Here is a 21,491-nt window from a genome sequence, read left to right on the forward strand (position 1 = left end):
TGATTTTGTATCGTGCCACACTGCCAAATTGCTGTATAATGTTTCCCTAACTCAGGGAAATGAACAAGGGGTAGTGGAAAGGGAGGTGGGTGGGGGGATGGGGTGACTGGGTGACAGGCACTGAGGGGGGCACTTGACAGGATGAGCACCGAGTGTTATGCTATATGTTGGCAAATCGAACTCCAATTTAAAAAATATACCAAAAAAAAAAAATCTGTCCTAGTTGTGCCCCAGGGTCTTCATTGAAGCACACTTTATAAAATCTGAAGACTAAAAACATTGTAAGAAACTGCCAAACTCTGCCTCTCTCTCTCTCTCTCTGTTTCTGTCTCTCATGAATAAATAAAATCTTAAAAAAAAAGAAACTGCCAAACTGTGATCTAAGCTGGTTATACCCATCTGAGTTCCCACTGACAGCCTATGAGCTCCTGTTCCTCCACATTTTGCCAATACTTCATATTGTCAGTCTTTTAAATTTTTAATTGTTTTAATAGAGGTGTTATAGCATTTAATTGCAGTTCTTTGATGTTTCATGATGTTGAGCATTTTTTATGTTTGCCACTTATATATCTTCTTTAATGAAAATGACAACACTATTTGTTTATTTTAAAATGGATGTTGGCTGATACTTTTCATTAATAATAAAAAGACACATTTTGGAACTCATTTTTCAGGACTGTTGTATCCTCTGCCAAATGGAAGTATTGTTTTTCAATTCTATAAGAATATCTTTGCAATTTTTTGGGGGGGGGCACCTGGGTGGCTCAGTCATGCTCCACGTCAGGCTCCCTGGTTCTCCCTCTCTCTCTTTCTGCCACCATCCCACCTCCCCTGGCTTGTGCTCTCTCTGTCAATAGATTAAAAAATCTTTTAAAAAATTTCAAAATCTTAAAAAAAACTTTTTTGTGCTATTTACAGTGTAACACCTACAGAGGCCATATACATTTAAGCATTTTCTATATTCTTAACATATTCTCCATCATTTTCTGAAGTCTAGACATTCAATAAACACAGGCCCTGTATTGTAGTGTTTGTCAGTTTCTCTCATGTATATACATACTCCCATCCCAGTCAGTTTCAGATTGCTAAAATGATGTCACTGAACGTGAATTTGGGAAGAGATGTGCAGTAGCACATTATATTCTATACCACCATACAGATACAATAGTTATCAATAACCTCAGGAATATATATGAGTACGATATAGTAAAATAATTTGGAAGTGACAGCTTTTGAGTATTTATTACATTTACTTTAAAAAATAGCTTTATTAAGGGCAGCCCTGGTGGCCTAGCGCAGTTTAGCACTGCCTTTAGCCCGGGGTGTGATCCTGGAGAACCGGGATCAAGTCCCACATCGGGCTCCCTGCATGGAGCCTGCTTCTCCCTCTGCCTGTGTCTCTGCCTCGTTCTCTCTCTCTCTCTCTCTCTCTCGAATAAGTAAATAAAAATCTTTTTAAAAAATAAAAAAATTCCCCAAAAAATAAAAATAAAAATAAAAAATAAAAAAATAAAAATAGCTTTATTAAAAATTCTTATATTGTGCATATTTAAAGTGTACAATTTGTGTTTTGATACATGCTTAACCCCTGAAACCAAATGTTTCTTCTGCCTTTTTTAATGCATCCCTCCTAACATTAAAATGGTAGACATATTTATCCTTTGAATGGATATTTTCAAATATATACATAAAAGGAAATGTGTCATGGAGCCCCATGACCCCAATCCTAATCTTTCAACATTGATCAATTCCCTGTTGTTTTTATTCCCTCTAGTCTCACTCATTACTAGATTGTTTTTTACATATAATCTCAACATCTTGTTCAATGCCTAATCTCTTTGGAATGCATTTCCAAAATGTAAGGACTGTTTAATCCTAAAAACTTTTTTTCAAACAAAATATTTGGAGTAGGGCCCTGGGTGACTCAATTGGTTAAGCATCTGCCTTTAGCTCAGGTCATGAATTCCAGGGTCCTGGAATTGAGTCCCATATCAAGCTCTCTGCTATGCTGGAATCTGCTTCTCCCTCTCCCTCTGCCTACCATTTTGCTTGCTTGTGCTCTCTTTCTCTGTCAAATAAAACAGAAAAAAAATATATTTGGGATTTCATATGTCAGTGCTCTATTCTTTCAATTTTCCTAAACTGTTCTTTAAGGGAATCAGATCCAAAATGGATATATATGACTTAGTAGATGGGTCTGTTCCCTACTCACTTAAAACCACATCATTATCTAATTCTTAGACTATCTGTTTGTCGAAGTTGCTTAGTCATTTGTCATAATTTGCTGTGTTTTGGATTTATCAGGGATCCTGAATTTGGGGAAAGAAACAAATCCAGATCCAGGAGGCAAAGAAAGACCCCACCAAACAAAATCACCCCAAGGAGATATACACCATAACACATAGTAATTAAAATGACAGAAAGTAGTTATGAAGAATTTTAAAAACAACAAAAGAAAAGAAAACAGTTACATACAATAAAAACCCCCATAAGGCTATCAGTTGTTTTTAGCAGAAGCTTTGCAGGTCAGAAGGGGGTGGCATGATATATTCAAAGTACTGAAAGAAAAACCTGCACTAAGAATAGTCTACCAAACAAAGCTATAATTCAGAATAGAAGGACAGATAAAGAGTTTCCCAAACAAACAAAAGTTAAAGGAATTCATCACCACTAAACCAGCCTTACAAGAAATGTTAAAGGTGATTCTTTGGGTAGAAAGGAAAGAAGCAAGAGTAAGAAAAGTAGGAAGCACAAAAGCGGTAAAATTAAATATGTCTATAAAAACCAGTCAAGGGATTCACAAAATAAAAGATGTATGACACCATACACCTGAAACAAGAAGAATGGGTTCACATTGTGACCATCAACTTAATTTAGACTGCTATATGCATAAGATGTTATGTATAAACCTAATGGTAGCCACAATAAAAAACTGGTAGTACAGGGCAGCCCAGGTGGCGCAGCGGTTTAGCGCCGCCTGCAGCCCGGGGTGTGATCCTGGAGACCCAGGATCGAGTCCCACATCAGGCTCCTTGCATGGAGCCTGCTTCTCCCTCTGCCTGTGTCTCTGTGCCTCTCTCTCTCTCTCTCTGTGTCTCTCATGAATGAATAAATAAAATCTTTAAAAAAAATTGATAGTACATATGCAAGAAGTAAAGAGAAAGAGATCCAAGTATATCACCAAAAGCCAACAAACGACGAGAGAAGAGAGCAAGAGAAGAAAGGAACAGAGAAAAACAAAACAACCATAAAACAAGTACCAAATGAGAGTAAGTACATACCTATCAATAATTACTTTGAATGTAAATGGACTAAATGTTTCAATCAAAAGTAGGGTGACAGAATGTATAAAAAAGCAAGAGTTGTCTATATGCTCCCTATAAAAGATTCTTCAGATCTAAAGATACCTCCAGATTAAAAGTGAAGGGATGAAAAAGCATTTGCCATGCAAATAAGAGTGGATATAAAGCCAGGTTAGCAACCCTTATATCAGACAAAATAATTTTAGAATTATTCATGCAATAGTATTTTTTTATTCTTGCAATAGTATTAATCATAACAATAATATACATTTCCTTGTAGACTGTCTTCATGATTCAAGAAAAAAGATATTTCTTCTCCTTGAAATTACCATCTGTATAATAGTCTGTATCCCACCCTCTTCCACATTCTCCATCTATTTATTCGTCCTCCTCTTTGTCTATCCGATTCAAAGGTATTCCCTTGCACTGTGTCTCCCTGACCTTTGTGTCCTCTAAATACGAATATGATATTTAGCAATGTCTATTTCACCTCTGACTGCAGAGGCAGCTGCAACCATCAAGTAAATGGATTGGCTTCCCTGCCAAGTTGTGGCCTCACCCTTAACGATCATCCTTCCAGGCTGCCTAGCCAGCCAGAAGTGCCCATATCCAGCCTCAGCTAAGATCCTGAGTCTATTCCAAATGCCATCCTATATCCTCAATCCAATGTCTCCAGTTGAATGCCTCAAATGCACCTTGAGCTCATATTCCAACATTCTCAATTTCAGTTAATAGTCTTGCCATCCAAACAAGTTTGAAATCCAGGTCAGCCTTTGGCCATAATACTCTACACACAGTGCTGAGAAATTGTGACTGCCTCAAGTAAGTCAGCTATGATGCATGGGCGTGTCTCTTTTGTGATGAGTCCTAATATTATTAGCATTTTCTATCCAATACCAATTCACCATGCATCTTATACACTGTCAGCATGCAGTGATCATTATTGGGTAGTTGATTATTTCATGCACCATTGAAACACATTTGTATCCTACTTCTATTGCTATTTATGCATTTATAATATATATAATATATATGATATTTATAATAGCATAATAGCAGCATATGCTATTTAATAGCATTTATTAGCTAGAAATTCTAATGAAGTACAAAGAAATGTCCACAGTCTTCCATTCGGTTAACTCAAAATAAGTCTGTATAGAAAAGGGAAGAATAGTTATTTGGATCACGAACATCACCCTCAAATAATAACGAAATGTTTTTTGTTTTGTTTTTTTAGAGAGACAGAACAAGTGTGAGGAAGGAGTTTAGTGGAGGGGCAGAGGGGGAGAGAGAATTAGGTGGTTTGTTTGTTTGTTTATTTATTTATTTTAGGTAAAGAGAACATATGAGTGGGGGGGCAGAGAAAGAGGGAGAGAGAATCCTCAAGCAGACTCCCCACTGCACGGGACCCTGAAATCATGACCCTAGTCAAAACCAAGAGTTGGATGCTCAACCCACTGAGCCACCCAGGTGCCCAAAAAAATTTATCTCAGGGATAAGATGTCCCCTTTGCACACGTGCTCAGATTGTTTTCATAGTAGCCACTATCACAGCAGGAAAAAACTTTGGCAAGTGGCTCTTCTTTTCAGATAAGTCTAAGATTTCAAAATGAATTGTATCTGTCTTAGTTTGTTAGGTCTGCTATAAGGAAATACCACAGACTGAGTGGCTTATAAACAACAGAAATTTATCTCTCACAGTTCTGGAGGCTGGAAGTCCAAGATTAAGGTCCTGGCAGATTTGGCATCTAGTGAGAGCCCACTTTCTGGTTCACCGACAGCCTTCTTGCTGTGTCCTCACATGGTGGAAGGGGCAAGGATCTCTTTTATAAGGGCACTAGTTCCATTTTAAGGCAGAGCTCTCATGACTTAGTCACCTCCCAAAGGTCCCATCTCCTAATACCATCACATTAGGCATTAGGTTTTCAACATATGAATTGAGGGGGACACAAACATTCAGATCATAGCAGTATTTGTGTTAGGAAATTCAGTTAGAAATATATTTGGGGGTGGGGAACAGATAGGATTGCTGGGGTTGGAATACTGAGATGTATACATGTAGAGGTATGGGCAGAAGGAGAGAGAAAATCTTAAGCAGGTTCCATGCCCAGCGTGGAACCCAACATGGGGCTCAATCTCACAACCTGAGATCATGAACTGAGAGGAAATCAAGAGTTGGATGCTTAACCGATTGAGCCACCCAGGCACCCTGTTTCCTTTTGCCATTCCTCATTCATTTCCCATGTCATGACCCTAGCTGATTCTTTCTTCTTTGTCCCTTGATTGCACATACCAAAGCCTACAAAATTGATTGTGAAGCTTTGATCAACATGTAGTTGAAGAGAAATAATATTTGTTGGTTGCCAACTATTGAAAGCAAGCATTATAGGACTAACATTGCAGTGTGTACATTCAGGTTTTCTTTGGGTTCCTGTTCTGTTGGATGGAATCTATAATATATTGCCTTACATTTTGGGAATACATTTTTTAAAAATGGAAAAGGCAGAATAAATATAAGGATACTTGGATAATGATAAGCTTAAAATTATAATTTGTGTCAACCTCTCTCATTTTAGGTAAATTAAATCTATATATTCCACATAAAATCTGAAGGAGCTTCATAAACTTATTTAAAAATTTATAGAAAACAAAATTTTCACTATTCCCTACCTGTTTCAGGGACACACAACATTTTCCTCCCCAATATCCCAGTAATGGCTGCTTATGTGAAGTCTTTCCTCTCCTTACCCTCAGTGGACATACTGAAACTCACAAAGTTGACTCTAAAACTTCAGTTTGAGTGTATTTGAAGAGCAACAAGATAATGTTTATTAGTTCAAAGCTGTGAATGAAGGTACTTGTATCTAAGGGACACTATGATAAAATATATCATGTGTTACTCCCCCATATAGTGAATGCGGGAATAAGTCCCCCTGTGGAGTCTTTAAGCAACACTTTACAAGGCTGCTCAGTGATATATGAAATTAAAGGATTTATTACATTCACAGCTCCTAGAAGAGGGAGGAACCACACCCCATACAAGAAGCCAGATGGAGCCAGGGAATTGACTCAACCAAGCAGGTGGAGATCCCAGAGAGGCAAGTATCATTATTGGGAGTCAAGGGGGAGTACACAGACACAGGAATTTCATTAATGCAGTGGAATGTCACTAGATCACAGGGAAGGACAAGGAAAGGAATTGGTATAGGGAACTAGCCTTATTATCATACTGGTGTACCTGGTCACGTGGGCTCTCAGCCTGTATGTAGGATGTTGAAGCAACAAGAGAATGTGGTTTTAAAAATTTACAACACTAGGGGATCCCTGGGTGGCTCAGCGGTTTAGCGCCTGCCTTCAGCTCAGGTTGTGATCCTGGGGTCCTGGGGTCCAGGGATCGAGTCCCACGTCGGGCTCCTGCATGGAGCCTACTTCTCCCTCTGCCTGTGTCTCCGCCTCTCTCTGTCTCTCATGAATAAATAAATAAATAAATAAATAAATAAATAAATAAATAAATAAATAAATAAATAAATAAAATCTTAAAAAAAAATTACAACACTAGCTCCATCAGGCACTTACAAAATAAAAAGACACAGGGTAGCCTGGGTGGCCCAGCGGTTTAGCGCCGCCTTCGGCCCAGGGCGTGATCCTGGAGGCCCGGGATCGGGTCCCACATCGGGCTCCCCCGAGGGAGTCTGCTTCTCCCTCTGCCTGTGACTCTGCCTCTCTCTCTGTCTCTCATGAATAAATAAATAAAATCTTTAAAAAAATAAAAAGACATAGAAAACGCAATTTGGGCGCATTCCTCCTCCCAAAAATGTGGGTGCATCCCTTTAGGAGTATCCGATGCCGCCCTCTTCTTCGGATCTTCTGCACACCCTTACCCAGCGCCCCTGTCCTTGGACAATGCCCTCTTCGCTCCTGGAAAGAGTGTAGCAATCCTCCGCGGGCCGGAGTCAGGACAAACACTACATTACCCGGGAAGCTGTGCCACAGTAAGGGGCGTTGCCGGCCCCGCTGGCGGGGCGGGACTTCCAGCGTCGCGGGTGGGCGTGTGTTTGTGACGTGGTGGGTAGGTGCTAGCCGACCGTGAGCTTCCGCTTGTCGGGCGGGAGAGGGGAACGGTGGCAGCGCGCTCCTCCCGCCTCTCCGTGGGACCGGAGGGGGAGAGCCGGCTAACCCTGCGACAGCCCCCCAGCGCCCTCGTGCGGCCCGATGGCGGTGCCCGTGCACCCCGCGCAGGTGAGTGGCCGTTCGGGATGGCGGTGCCCTCTGACCCCGCGCCTGGCCTCCCGGCCGCTGTTTCTCCAAAGGCAGGTCGGAGGCACGTGGGGGTAGCGCCGGTCTCTGGCAGCCGGGGGGGATGCCGTGTGGAAGGGACGGCGTGACTTGTGTAGGCGACCCTTCCCGAGGCCGTGACCTCGCAAGTGTCCCCCTGCTGCACTGGGTGTTGATAGTTCTCTTCCTAGGTTGAGGGAACTAGAAGGATCCGGGGATGATGTGCATCCCCTGGTGTCCAGCGGGTCCTGGGAGCCTCGCTCTGGGAGCTCTTTCCTCGAGGATGCCCGTCTGTCTTGGCTCACCCCAGCGGGAACCTGAGCCTTGCGCCCTCCTGGCCTCTGAGGGCTGGGGTGGAAGAGAGACAGGAGCGGTTTTTGGAATTGCCGCTGTGCTGGGGCAGAAACGGTTGGAAGGGCAGGCTGGGAGCCAGTTAGGCCAAGCCGTTTATCCTTCCAGTTAGAGTAAGTGGAACTGGCTTTCCCCTGACAGTAGTGAATCTGCTTTCCTGTTTAAGACATTCAGTTAGTGGTGCCATACTGCGAGACGCCTTCCGTCTTGCCCTATGGGGACTACAATCTCTTTAGTCCCCTTGCTCTGTTTTCTTGTCTTTGGATTCTTTAGGGCCCTCTGACATTGTCTTGCTGATTTTAGTTGCTTGTTTAGGATCTGTTTCCAGCCCTGGATCGTGAGCACCTGTGGCTGCCCTATGCTGAGACCTAGTTGGCCTGGGCTTGTAAAAGGTATTCAATAAATGGCTGAATGAGTGAATGGGCCTCCCCTTCAGGGACTCCCATCATACTTCTGTTAAATGCACACAGACCCCTCCGTGGGCCCCAGGCTCTACTCCATCTGCCCCTGGACTTACCTCGGTGCTCCTCTTCCTTTCTTCCCTTGCTCACTGCACCCAGCTGGGTGATGCTGAATTTGCCAGAGTCCTTCCCATTTTGCAGCCTTTGCCCCAGGCCCTGTCCCCACGTCCCTGCAGGGCTGTCTCTCTGCACTCCTCCTGTACATCAGTGTCACCGCTGAGACTAGCCTTTCCTGGTTGCTTTATTTCTAATTAAGATGCTGTGGGGGGATGCCTAGGTGGCTAGGTGGCTCAGCGGTTGAGCATGTCTGTCTTCAGCTCAGAGTATGATCCTGGAGTTCCCGGATGGACTCCCACATGGGGCTCCCTGCATGGAGCCTGCTTCTCCCTCTGCCTGTGTCTCTTACCTCTCTCTGTGTGTGTCTCATGAATAAACAACAACAACAAAAAAAAGATGCTTTGGGCCCTTACCTGCCTGTTTTCTGGTAATTCTGTCATCTTTTGCTGGATGTTCAGATCCTGTCTTAACTCCTTAAATGTGAGATTGTGGGTGACTTTCTAGAGCTGCCTGAGCCTCAGGCTGCTGGCTGTGACACCTACCCACCACGTCACAAACACACGCCACGTGACATGAGGTGATGGTGGCATTCACCTTGTGGGCTGTGGGAGGATTAATAAAAGTCACAAAATATGTTGAGCACATACCAGGCCAGGTACTCCGCTGTTTGCACTGTGAGCGTTTTGTCTTTAGTTCTCAGAACTGCCTGGTGAAATGGGGATGATTATTGTATTGATGTGTAAATCAAGGCTTGGAGAAGTGATATGATGTCCTCCTCGTGATCACAGCCTACAAGTGTCAGAGTCAAGAATCTTGATTCAGTCCCTGGGAGTCTGGCTCCAGAACTAGGGACTTCTAGTCACTAGCCACCTTCCTCTGTGTGGGAAGCCCTTAGCTGGGGGCGGGCATGGGGGAGGACCAGGGAGACTCAGCTACCATTGCTGCTGTTCTCATTGTTGGAAATTATCATCATAAACATTTTCCCTGTTCCTCTAATGTCCCTGATGACGTACTGCCTGCCCCCACAGTTATCAGAGGAGTGCTACTGTCTGTCATCACAGTGGCTTTCCCAGGGGAAGTTTCTCTCAGCCATAATTGCATTGTGTCAAAGGTTGCATCTCCCTCTCCCTTGAGCCCAGCTCAGAGCTCGGCCCTCAGGAGGCTTTGGTGATTCAGGCCTGGGTCTCTGCACCTTCACCAGAGACTGGGTCTGACCCCACCCAGCTGCATGAGGCCAACCTCATTACCTCTGTTTGGCTTTCCAGGTTTTGGTGACCTTCAAGGATGTGGCTGTGACCTTCACTCGGGAAGAGTGGGGGCAGCTGGACCTGGACCAGAAGGCCCTGTACCAGGAGGTGATGCTGGAGACCTATGGGCTTCTGGTCTCACTGGGTAAGGGTTCATCTCTCATCCCTATGGGTCAAGCCAGCCTTCTTGATTTCCAGCTGATCAAGAAGGTCATAGGAGCCATCTTCCCTCCTCCCCAAAGATCCTACAGTTTTCTGGCTCCTTCTCATCCAGGATCATTGGGACAGAAACAACTTCTGAACACGAACCCTCACCCCAATACCCAGCACATTCAGGCTTCAATCTGAAGTCCACATTCCAGATTCCACAGGAGCCTGGTTGGGTCAGACATCCCAGGATCCAGTAGCAGGGCTGTTCTCAGGAGAGAGTCTGGCAGATCCCTATATGGCATTTGTCATCAGTGCCCCTCAAGGATCTTCCTAAACAATAGTCTCTGTAAAGAGACCCTTGGTATCTCCATGTACATCACCTGTTCTCCTGAGGCCTGGGTCACAGTCCTGCACTGGGGCAGGAGCTGCTTTAGAAGGTACATGGGAATGTCACAGAATGCTAGGAGTGGCACCTTGAGAAAGCCAGTCCTTTTACCTTTTCAGCCTGGAATGCTGATTGGTGTCAAGAGAAAGTCTCAGAACAGTTATGAGTATTTCATGTGCCCTAATTGTGTCCAATTTTTCTCTTCAATAGAAGGAACAGCCTCTAGCTCACAATCTGAGCTCTCTACATGAACTTGCTAGGACTCTACTGGCATTACTTTGATTTCCTTGTGTTTTGATGGGAACCTGCCACTTGTGGAAAGTGAACCTGACTTTTCTCATTTGCCAGAGCAAAACAGAGTTCCGTTTTATAACAAAATATGTAACAAAAATTAAAAGTGGGTATGTTTAAAGAGAAGCCATCAGTGACAATGGCACCAGTCACTCTGAGTTCAGATGGGAAGGCAGATGTCAATCTTAAATGAATTGTGATGAGTCATACATAGAAAAATTAAGGGAACTTAGGAATATGTAGCCAGGTGGTCATAACCCATCATGGGTACTTCATGGTTGCTTCAGAAAAGGCATCTCTGGAAGTGACATTAGAACTGAGACTTGAAGCTTGGAGGGGAGGTGGAGGAGGGGTTTTAGTTTACTGGAGGAACCAGTACATGAAAAGGCCCTGAGGTGACAGTGAGCTCCACTCCTGGAAGAGCCAGAGGAGGGTCTGGCTCACATTTCTATTGGCCCTCCCTGAACTTGGTGCCAGGCAGGTCGCACACACTGGTGACCATTACCGAGACCTGTCCCAGTGAGTCCGGGGCTAAGGATCAGAATTTTCCAGTTGAGACTTCAGTGGGTCCTGGGGCCTCAATCACTAGACTTCTGTACAGAACCCACCTGTCTCTGTTGAGATGTATCTGGCTGCACGTGACAGCAGCTAAACCTGGCTTCCCCTGAAGGAGATCCCCATCTCCCCTCATGAGAAGCCCCAGGGCTGGCCCCCTGGGTGAAGGTAGCAGCCACATAGTTCTGTCTTTAGCGATGTAAGGTTCTCTCTGCTCGTCACCCTTGTGGGCCTATGAGGTGCTAAAGCCGGGACTGAGGAAACAGCCCCCTCATTCAGCCTCCCCTCACGTTGGAACAAAGGCTTTGTCTTCAGTTCTGGTTACCTGTTTGCCTCAGATTACCAGTGATCAGAGATGCCATTCCCCGATTTCTTCCCCTGGCAGTTTTCAGTTCTCTCTGAAAGACAGAATTCCCTAGGGAGAGCTCAGAAATATCATGGCTAGGCCTCACCCCAAGCAGTTTGGTATCTTTTGGTTTGAGGTTGGAATCAAGCATCCTTAAGTGGTTCTGAAGCACAGGGTGTTTAAGAACAGTGACTTAAATTAATTACAGAATCCTTTCTGGAAGGAGGGGCTCCCATTCCCAGGCTCTCAGCTGTGTGTGAAAGTGTTATGCCCCTGAGTAGGATTGGCTTGTACTGATGAGGTTCAGGGACATTGGTGTTGTGCAGACAGCGCTACCCTCTATGGCAGTTGCAGCCCAAGGATGGGATTTGTGCGCTTGCTTTCCAGGTTGCAGATCAGCGTTTTCTTCACAGCTTCATTCAGGTCTTGTCCCTGCTATGAAGTCCCAGATGGGATGGAGATGTTGCCTTCTTCTCATACACCATGACCTGTTTCCTTCTCCATCAACAGGGCATCCGGTCCCCAAACCAGAGTTGACCCACCTACTGGAGTGTGGGCAGGAGCTATGGAAAGGAAAGAGAGGCCTCTCACATAGTACCTGCTCAGGTAGGAGCAGACAACTGGTCAGGTGGGGTCATGGGAGCCTTCAGCATGCAAGAGACCAGTGCCTCTGAACTTCTGTGTGAAACTCTTTGTGTCCTCCTGGTTACATTCATGGAGAACATGAATGAAATGGAGTCTCCTGATCTCTCAGATGAGGAATCAGGCCTTGAAGAAGAAAGTAACCTATCCAGGATCACTCACTTGGTAGAGGTGGGACAGAACAATGGCTTTCTGGCTCTGGAGGCCTCTTAACCACCACATAGTGCCTCTCAGCAGAGCAGAAGCTTGTCTTTTCTACCATATTTGTCCCTGAGTGTCTCCTTCCATCTTCCTCAGTCTTAATTCTCTTCCTTTTACTTCCTTCAGTGTTGGCATTACTAGGCATGTGGGGCCCTTTCTTCCTTTAACCATTCAGTACTGTCCAAGAGTGACTCTACCCATGGCTGCTCCTTCCATTCCAACCCAGTGCTCCTTTCTTCTTTCTTTATCTGGCAACTCTGATTCTCTATTAGGACCTAGCTCTTGGGACACCTCCTCTAGGAAGATGAATGCTTTTCTTTCATTCCATAGAGCTACTTCTATGTGCTCTCCTAACACCAAGAGATATCAATTCTTAAAGCAAATACCCCACAGACAAGTGTTATCAAAAGTGTTCTCCCTTCTCTCCTCTGGACTGTGAGAAGGGGTCTCTACTCTAGATCCTCGGTCCCCTGGTCTCCAGCCTGCTCTTTGGATTTTCCCTTTAATGGTGTCAAGGGTATAAGGACCATAGACAGTCCTTGGGAACCCAGGTTATAGAGCTGCAGAATGCAGCAGTCCCAGAGATATGCTGTTTCACCCTCACTTTGCCACTGAAGTGTTGAGTTTGTTTCTTCTGTATTGAGCAGTAAAAGTCCCCCTCTGTGTTGGCTTCTCTGCAGGTGACGACACAAAACTTCAGATCAGGAACCCAAGCACTTCTCCACTGGTTTTGTCTGAGGGAGCTTTGCTCCAGGGAAGCCTGACTCAGGGATCTTCAGGGGACTCCAGGTTGGCGCATGCCAGAGGTTGGGAAGGGCTTTTGGAAATGCAGAAAGGTCAATTGAGACCTGGGACAGATGCTCAAAAGGAGACCCATCTTGAGAGAATGAGCCTTGAAAATGATGGTTTGGGGACAGATGATAGTCTGCACTCCAGGATATTACAGGAGAGAGTCTCTCAGGGACATGTTCTCCATGAATGTGATCCACAGGGACCAAGTAAAGGCCATATGATTCATGCAGGGAATAATCTCTACAAATGCAAGCAGTGTGGGAAAGGTTTTAACCGGAAGTGGTACCTCGTTCGACATCAGCGGGTTCATACTGGCATGAAACCCTATGAATGTAACGCATGTGGGAAAGCCTTTAGCCAGAGCTCAACCCTTATTCGGCACTACCTCATTCACACTGGGGAGAAACCATACAAGTGCATGGAGTGTGGGAAGGCCTTCAAACGCAGGTCTTACCTCATGCAACACCATCCAATTCACACTGGAGAGAAGCCCTACGAGTGCAGTCAGTGTCGAAAGGCCTTCACCCACCGCTCAACTTTTATTCGGCATAACAGGACCCACACTGGAGAAAAACCCTTTGAGTGCAAAGAATGTGAGAAATCATTCAGCAACAGAGCACATCTGATTCAGCACTATATCATCCACACTGGAGAAAAGCCCTACGATTGCATGGAGTGTGGGAAGGCCTTCAGATGCAGCTCAGAACTCATGCAGCACCAGCGGATTCACACCGGGGAGAAGCCCTATGAGTGTGCCCAGTGTGGGAAAGCCTTTCACCGGAGCACATACCTCATTCAGCACTCTGTCATCCACACGGGGGAGACGCCATATAAGTGCCTCGAGTGTGGGAAGGCCTTCAAACGCAGGTCACACCTCCTGCAGCACCAGCGGGTTCATACTTGAAAGAAGCCCTCTCAGTGCTGTGGATGCAGAAAGGCCTTCACCCACTGCTACTCTTTTGTCCTTCATAAGGGGATCCACACTGAAGGAAGAAAAAAAAAACAAAACAAAAACAAAAAACCCTTTCAGTTTAAAGAATGTCGGAGAGGTTTTTTTGGTTGGCTTTTCAAACACATGAGTTGTCACACTGGAGATGAAGCCTGTGAATGTAGTGAGCATGAGAAAGCCTCTAGCCACTGCTCTGCCCCCACTCATCATTGGATTCATACCAGAGAGAATTTCGAGAAGGCAGATCACCTGTGAGTCCACCTCTGTCAACATCAGAGAAAGCTCTGAGGAAACACATTCTGAACACAACTATTGAAGAGGTTTTAGCCAGAAGAATCTTACCTGCCATCTGAGAATTCATAACCAACAGGAGTCACATCATTGCCAGTGCTGTGAGAAAACTTAGGTCAGCACTTAACTGTTAAGAGTCAGATGGAATGGGACGCTGTGTGGGCCTTATTATGCCCATGAGGAGGATATAGGAAATGGACAGTGGGTACTGTGCACTTACAAAGACCTCCAACCACAGGTCTGCCCCTTGGTTGACACTTAGAAAGCCATCTCAGCATTATTTTTATTTTATTTTTTTTAAGATTTTATTTATTCATTCATGAGAGACAGAGAGAGAGGCAGAGACACAGACAGAGGGAGAAGCAGGCTCCATGCAGGGAGCCCGACGTGGGACTCGATCCCGGGTCTCCAGGATTAGGACCTGGGCCAAAGGTGGCGCTAAACTGCTGAGCCACCTGGGCTGCCCATCAGCATTATTTAAAAAAAAATAAAGAGATGGAAACCTAAACTATAAATGGAAAAAAAACAAATGTCTTCACAAACTTTCAGATTTCCCTGCCAAACTTATTACAGTTTTTCATCAGTTTTATTTTTTTGGTGGGGGAATGTTTGAGAGAAAGGGTGTCAGCCCTTTGTTTTTAATGTGTGTTCACTGCTGTCCTGTGTCAGGAAGCTTGGACAGTGAGGGCAGCTCTCTAGACGTTTGCTGCAAGGCTTGTTCCACACATCTGTACCCACAAGGAGCATCATTCTTTGTGAGGAAAGTGAAGGCTGAGTCATAAGATACTTGAACTTAGAAGAAGTTAGAATTTTGAAAATAACATCATATACCATTTGCCTCTGATGCTGTCTGAGGAGAGAAGGATCCATGTACAACAGCCACATTAAAACATGATCCATTGAGACTGTTGAAAGGTTTGATTTTTTTTTTAATTTTTTACTTATTCATGATAGACATAGAGAGAGAGAGAGAGAAAGAGAGAGAGAGGCAGAGACACAGGCAAAGGGAGAAGCAGGCTCCATGCCGGGAGCCTGACACGGGACTCAATCCCGGGACTCCAGGATCGCGCCCTGGGCCGAAGGCAGGCGCTAAACCGCTGAGCCCCGGGTTTGATATTTATAAGTAAAACTCCTTGTTCGTGTAGCTTTTAAATGCCTGATGTTCTCCCTCCCTCACTTTTTCTTGATTCCATTCTGTTTGGTTTTTTTCTGTATCTTCCCCTGATAGTATGAGTGTGGCCTCCTCTGTTGGGGCCTAATGCCTTCCTGTTCCTGGGGGTTCACAAGTTCATTAATCCTGTGTCAGAGACTGGGCATTCCCCAGTCCCTTTCCACAGCTTTCTAGGGGTTGAATTATAGCTAAAACCATGGAAGAAAAACACTCTGCTGAGGCAAATTCATGGTAAGCCCAGAAAAACAAACAGACTATTCTCATGGTCTGATCTTACAACTGGTTGTGTGAAGTTTTGTTACAAAATAAAGTGCCAGAGATTTGAACAGAAGAGTCCAATTGTGTACATGCAGGTGTTGGATTTGTGTTGGCTTCACAGTTGCCACCATGGACTTAGTATTCCCTGGGTGCTGGCATTGGATGTGGTTGTTTGAAATTCATCCTGTGGATATTCCTTCAAGACTAGTTTTCAAGGTACACAAGATAATGTTAATGGGTTAAATAATGTACAGGAAAATATAAAATGATCATTTCCTCACTTGGAACTTTCCTTAGCACCTTTTAAAAGACTACATACAGAGACGCCTGGGTGGCTCAGCAGTTGAGCATTAGCCTTTGGCTCAAGGTATGATCCCAGAATCCTGAGATTGAGTCCCACATTGGGCTTCCTTCATGGAGCCTTCTTCTCTCTCTGCCTGTGTCTCTGCCTCTTTCTCTCTGTGTCTCTCATGAGTAAATAAATAAAATCTTTTTTAAAAATTAAAAAAATAAAAGACTACATACAGTACACATTACATAGTGGGCATGTGCCTTTTCTGTGGCGCACATAGTATGACTGCACTTCTTGATGAGTTAGTAAGAACCCTAGTTTTTGTTTGGATAGTGTGCATAGTTTTCTGTTGTTTGGAAAGGAGAGTTGACTCATAGACCCACCCTCTTCCATCCTGTCTCTGGAGGGTGGTGTGTACTGTAGCTGTGTCTGTACTTGTGGCTGAACCTTGGGTTCAAGAGAGTTGGAGAAACCCCTCTGTAAACATCTTGGTTTTCATCAAAGGATTTTCCTTTGCATGCCTGGGACACTGACCCCAGTTGTCCCAAAGCATTTTCCACTAGGTGAAGAAAATCTGAGAATTTGTTCCCTCAACTTCAAGGTCCATACAGTCCTCATTTAACGTGTTCAGTGGACCTACTATATACATGGTGTGTTCAGTAGAGACCTCCATCCTTCATCCACATGACCACTTTTTGTGTTCTGGGCATACTGTGGAACGTGGGACACCCAGGTGATTGAGCCAGGAGTCCTGTCCATGAGCAGGGAGGGACCTTAATGCCAGTGTAGGTGAGCAGAGTACACTGAAATCTAAAAAGAGAAGGAAGGTGAGCACATGGCTTTGCTGGATTCTTAATCACCTTGAAAATTTTGACTCCAGGAACACCTAGGTGGCTCAGTGGTTGGGCGTTGGCCTTTGGCTCAGGGCATGATCCTGGAGTCCTGGGACTGAGTCCCACATCGGGCTTCCTGCACGGAGCCTGCTTATCCTTCTGCCAATGCCTCTTTCTCTGTCTCTCATGAATAAATAAATAAAATCTTTAAAAATTTGTCTCTTAAAATAGGATTCTTCTCCATTCTTGAGAGCACTCAGGATATTGTTACAGAAGGGAGAGTGGTAGTGAAATAGTAAAGTTGGGATAAATAGCAGAGTGAATTCTTACAAATGGATAAGGAAATTAAAGTGATATTTAGTGCTCCCAAGGAATCATTTATTGTATATCTTATGTGAGTCTTGGACTTTTGTAGATATAGGAGATGCACAAAACACCAGAAGAATTTCACCCTTGTATAATTTACATTCTGGGTGAGGAAACAGCAATATTCCTAACTTCCATAGCATGTTAGAAGGAGTAGGTTCTGAGGAAAAGAGAAAAGCAGGACAGCGGTGAAGAAAAACAGAGGACAGGGAGGAGTCCCAACATTAAGACTGTTCACCTTAGGACTGGTGTAGATGATGTGTTCTGGCATGTATTTAAAGAGGCAAATTTATTTATTTCTTCCTTTCTAATGCATATATGAATATATTTCTTGCCATATAGCACTAGATAGTGCCTATAGAGTAATGTTGAAGGCTAGGCGATCCCAATTATTTTTCTTTTGTCTCTGATCTTGGGTGAAATATTAACATCATACATATGGCATGTGTTGCAGAATTTTTTGGATGTTTAAGGAAAATCTGTTCTATGCTTTTTTTTTTAAAAAGGCAAGAATGTGAATTAACATCAAATTATATTTTATGCATCATCTGAGTTGATTATGATACATACCATTTTGTATGAAGTTGTCAAGCATATTGATTTTTGAATTTTTAAAGTTTTCAGTTTTAAACTTAGAGTAAGTGCAAGATAGTGCAAGATAACTTTTGTATAAAATCTGCCCAATTAAACAATAGTTTGTTCTGCATCTTTTGTTTTATCTCTCCCCACATACATACATGTGCATGTGCATTGTTTCTGAACAATTTAACTTTGGGAAATATATTGCCTCTGTACAAGTGAATGCTCCAGTGCATGTTTCCTAAGGGCACATTTTATGTTAGAATATCATAATTAGGAAATTCAACATTGGTAAAATACTATTATGTAATCCACAGTGCATGTTCAAATATTACCATTTGTCCTAATGTTGTCCCTTCATGTCTTTATGACATTCCCCCCAGAATGGCATGGGGAATTTGGTTGTCATTGCTCTCCACTTCTTTAATGAAACAGTTCATCACTATTTGTGTTCCTTGGATATGACAGGTCATGTATTTTGTGGAATTTCCTTTTGTTTCTCTGATTCTTGATGATATTTTGCTTTTACACTGAAATCACAGAAGTGATACTGTATCTTTCATAGTACTTCATATCAGGAGGCACTTGGTGTCCATACTTACCAATATGGATAGAGTAACTTCAGTCACTTTCTGTAAGTTTGTGATCTTGACTTAAGAATTACTATTTCCCTTTATTTTTGTAACATTTTTAAGTTTATTTGAGCAAAAAATGATTCAAATCAGGCAGCATCTAATCTAGCAGAAGGGAACTCCAAGGAGCTTTACAAAATGAAATACTTGTATAAAGGATGGGCATCCCGGGTGGCTCAGCGGTTTAGCGCCGCCTTCCACCCAGGGCGTGATCCTGGAGACGGGTCGGGCTCCCGGCACGGAGCCTGCTTATGTCTCTGTCTGTCTGTCTGTCTCTCTCTATGTTTCTCATGAATAAATAAATAAAAATCTTAAAAAAATAAAGGAGAAGGAAGTGGGGACAAAGAAGTCATTCTTGGCAAAAAGTGGGTTGGTTTATACAAGGGCACTTTCCTTCAGGAGATGGCTGGAGTCCATCAGGCAAAGTACCTGAGTAGTACTAATCAGGAAATCCTGATGTTTATGATTCCATTTTTGGGAGATCCAAACTGTAACTTAACATAAACAATTCCATGATGGGCCTGTTATTTTATTTCCCTTTATTTTTAGTATATAATTATTCAGAAGATGTTTCAAAACTATTGATTATACTGATCCACATCCATATTCCACCCCATTATTTTAGTCACCACTGATGATTTTCAAATCCCACATTAATTATTTGGCATTCTACTTTGGAAGTAAGTTTCCCAATAGATTGTGTGTTCACTCATTTTTTATTAATTTACATCAATATGGGGATCCCTGGGTGGCTCAGTGGTTTAGCACCTGCCTTAGGCCCAGGGCATGATCCTGGAGTCCTGGGATCAAGTCCCACGTTGGGCTCCCTGCATGTGGCCTGCTTCTCTCTCTGTCTGTGTCTCTGCCTCTCTCTCTCTGTCTCTCATGAATGAATAAATAAAATCTTTAAAAAATAAAAATTTACATTAATATGGAATAATGGACACTTAAGTATGTAAGTGGGCCATTCATTGTGATGCTCAAGTCTCCCCAGGTTGGGCCCAAGGGAGCTCCTTCCAGCTTGCTGGAAGTCAATCGGAGAAGGACAAACATTATATGGTCTCACTCATTTGGGGAATATAAAAAATAGTGAAAGGGAATAAAGGGGGAAAGGAGAGAAAATGAGTGGGAAATATCAGTGAGAGTGACAGAACATTAGAGACTCCTAATTCTGGGAAATGAACAAGGGGTAATGGAAAGGGAGGTGGGTGGGGGGATGGGGTGACTGGGTGATGGGCACTGAGGGGGGCATTTGATGGGATGAGCACTGAGTGTTATGCTATATGTTGGCAAATCAACTCCATTAAAAAAATATAACAAAAAATTTTAAAAAGATCTGTCCTAGTTGTGCCCTAGTTGTTCAGGGTCTTCACTGAAGCACATTTTATAAAATCTGAAGACTAAAAACAGTGTAATGTACATTAATTGGGAAATTTATCATAATTTATGTAGTAACTACAGTGCTAAAATGGGATGAGAGACATCTCTAAATGCTATATGTGAAATAATAAAATAGGAAATATTTTGTTAGGTGAAAAAAAGTAAAAATTCTGTATACTCTGTATTATATCCAGATTTTTTAACTTAGAAAAATGTAAAGAAATGCATATGCACACATATATTTGTGTATGTGTACATGTATATTTATATATTCAGTCACTTTAGAAAACTGTTTAAGGGTGAGCCATTGTGACTTCTTACAAGAGTCTCTGATCACGGTTGAAGGACAGAAATAGACACTAGATATGAATTGACCTGATGTTATACGTTTGGTTTTTGAACAAATATAAATATTTTACATAATTACTAAACAATGTTAAAAGGAACTGAAAACCCATAAAATTCAAAGGCAAAAAAAAAGTATGTAAACTTGATTGCACAATAAATGTATAGCTTCCATACAAAGGAGTAATACTTCCAACAACACAATAAAAACCCCGAAGTTTTGACTATATGCCACTAGTGATATATGAAGGTAGAAATACCTGCAAAGGTCTTAAAATTTTGTGAATCGTCATATTATTGTTAAATATTGAAATTAATTAGGTACATGTATTTGTGTAATTGGAACCAGGGTTTTCATCAACAAAGGAGATACAGAAATATAAGGGTAACATATTTGTCCAAAAATGCTGTGACATTGGGATCCCTGGGTGACTCAGCTGGTTAAGCATCAGACTCTTGGTTTTGGCTCAGGTCATGATCTCAGGGGCTTGGAATTGAACTCTAGTGTGGGGTTCTGTGCACTGTACTGAGATGGCTTAAATTTCTCTCTCCCTTCCCACTGCATGGGCTTTCGCTCTCACTCTCAAGATAAAGAAATCTTAATAAAAATGTTGTAATGTCAAATTTGTATGGGAGTTAATCCCATTAATTCAGGGTGCATTTGACTTGCATCATAGACATAAGTTCTATCACTTTCTGTTGGCCAGGTCTAAACAGTGACAAACTCTAGAGGTACTGCCACCCTCATTACCCAGACTGTGTTCTCAAAATGCCATTTCTCACTAAAAGAAAATAAATATCTTGAAAAAATTGCCAATTCCAGGTCTAGGTAAGGAAATGGCCAGAACATTTTACCAAACCAGCAAGCAAGGAAATTCTCAAAGACAGCTGGTGACATTTTAATGGGACACATCTTTCATCTTAAAGAGGCTCTAACTTCACAATGATGAGGGGATGTTAAGGAACCAATTCCATTTTTCTTTAAATGGATAAATAGAAAGAGTCAATCATTTCTCCTGCCTTTACTGAACAGACTACATTTCAGGGTAACCAAATCGATGATGAGGGAGAATTCTTCTGTATAAAGTATAATTATAAGTATAATTAATTAATTAATTAAAGTATAATTAGGACCTGTATAATTCCAGGTCCTAAATACAGAAACAGTAATAACATTAAAATATGAACTTTCTGCAGCATTGAATGGATTACTTCATTGGGTCAGTGATTAGCAGTATAGGGAAACCAATGGATAAAGGCTGGTAGGAAACTGATAACAGCACATGTACCTGCTGATCAAACTTCACAGTACAGAAAGGAAAGTGGCTGATATGGCCAGCC

At 42.9% G+C, this 21,491-nt stretch overlaps 2 protein-coding genes and 1 long non-coding RNA gene across 3 annotated transcripts in view; 1 reads left to right on the top strand and 2 right to left on the bottom strand.

Moving 5' to 3' along the window:
* Window positions 1-8,976, bottom strand: part of LOC144322589 (zinc finger and SCAN domain-containing protein 4-like) — a 35,082-nt gene extending 26,106 nt beyond the window's left edge. The window contains exon 1 of the mRNA XM_077912803.1: window positions 7,183-8,976. The gene's annotated coding sequence lies outside the window, so the exon portion shown is untranslated. The remainder of the gene's footprint in view (window positions 1-7,182) is intronic.
* ZNF550 (zinc finger protein 550) lies at window positions 7,367-18,016 on the top strand. Its single transcript, XM_077912789.1, has 4 exons — window positions 7,367-7,540; window positions 9,711-9,837; window positions 11,930-12,025; window positions 12,943-18,016. The coding sequence occupies exons 1-4, from the start codon at window positions 7,514-7,516 to the stop codon at window positions 13,956-13,958; spliced, it is 1,266 nt and encodes a 421-aa protein (XP_077768915.1). The 5' UTR covers window positions 7,367-7,513; the 3' UTR covers window positions 13,959-18,016.
* LOC144322622 (uncharacterized) lies at window positions 9,026-14,476 on the bottom strand. Its single transcript, XR_013388282.1, has 3 exons — window positions 13,845-14,476; window positions 13,509-13,630; window positions 9,026-11,982 (listed from the first exon to the last, which is right to left on the bottom strand). It is a non-coding gene; the product is annotated as an uncharacterized LOC144322622 (long non-coding RNA).
* Window positions 18,017-21,491: the final 3,475 nt, after the last annotated feature.

The sequence above is a fragment of the Canis aureus genome, chromosome 1 (assembly GCF_053574225.1).
Source record: "Canis aureus isolate CA01 chromosome 1, VMU_Caureus_v.1.0, whole genome shotgun sequence".
Classification (NCBI taxonomy): Eukaryota; Metazoa; Chordata; class Mammalia; order Carnivora; family Canidae; genus Canis; species Canis aureus.

Coding starts and splice junctions, on each gene's coding strand:
- ZNF550 (XM_077912789.1), top strand. CDS start 7,514: ATGGCGGTGCCCGTGCACCCCGCGCAG. Junction 9,838..11,929: donor TGGGCTTCTGGTCTCACTGG/GTAAGGGTTCAT, acceptor CTCCATCAACAG/GGCATCCGGTCCCCAAACCA. Junction 12,026..12,942: donor CTCACATAGTACCTGCTCAG/GTAGGAGCAGAC, acceptor GCTTCTCTGCAG/GTGACGACACAAAACTTCAG.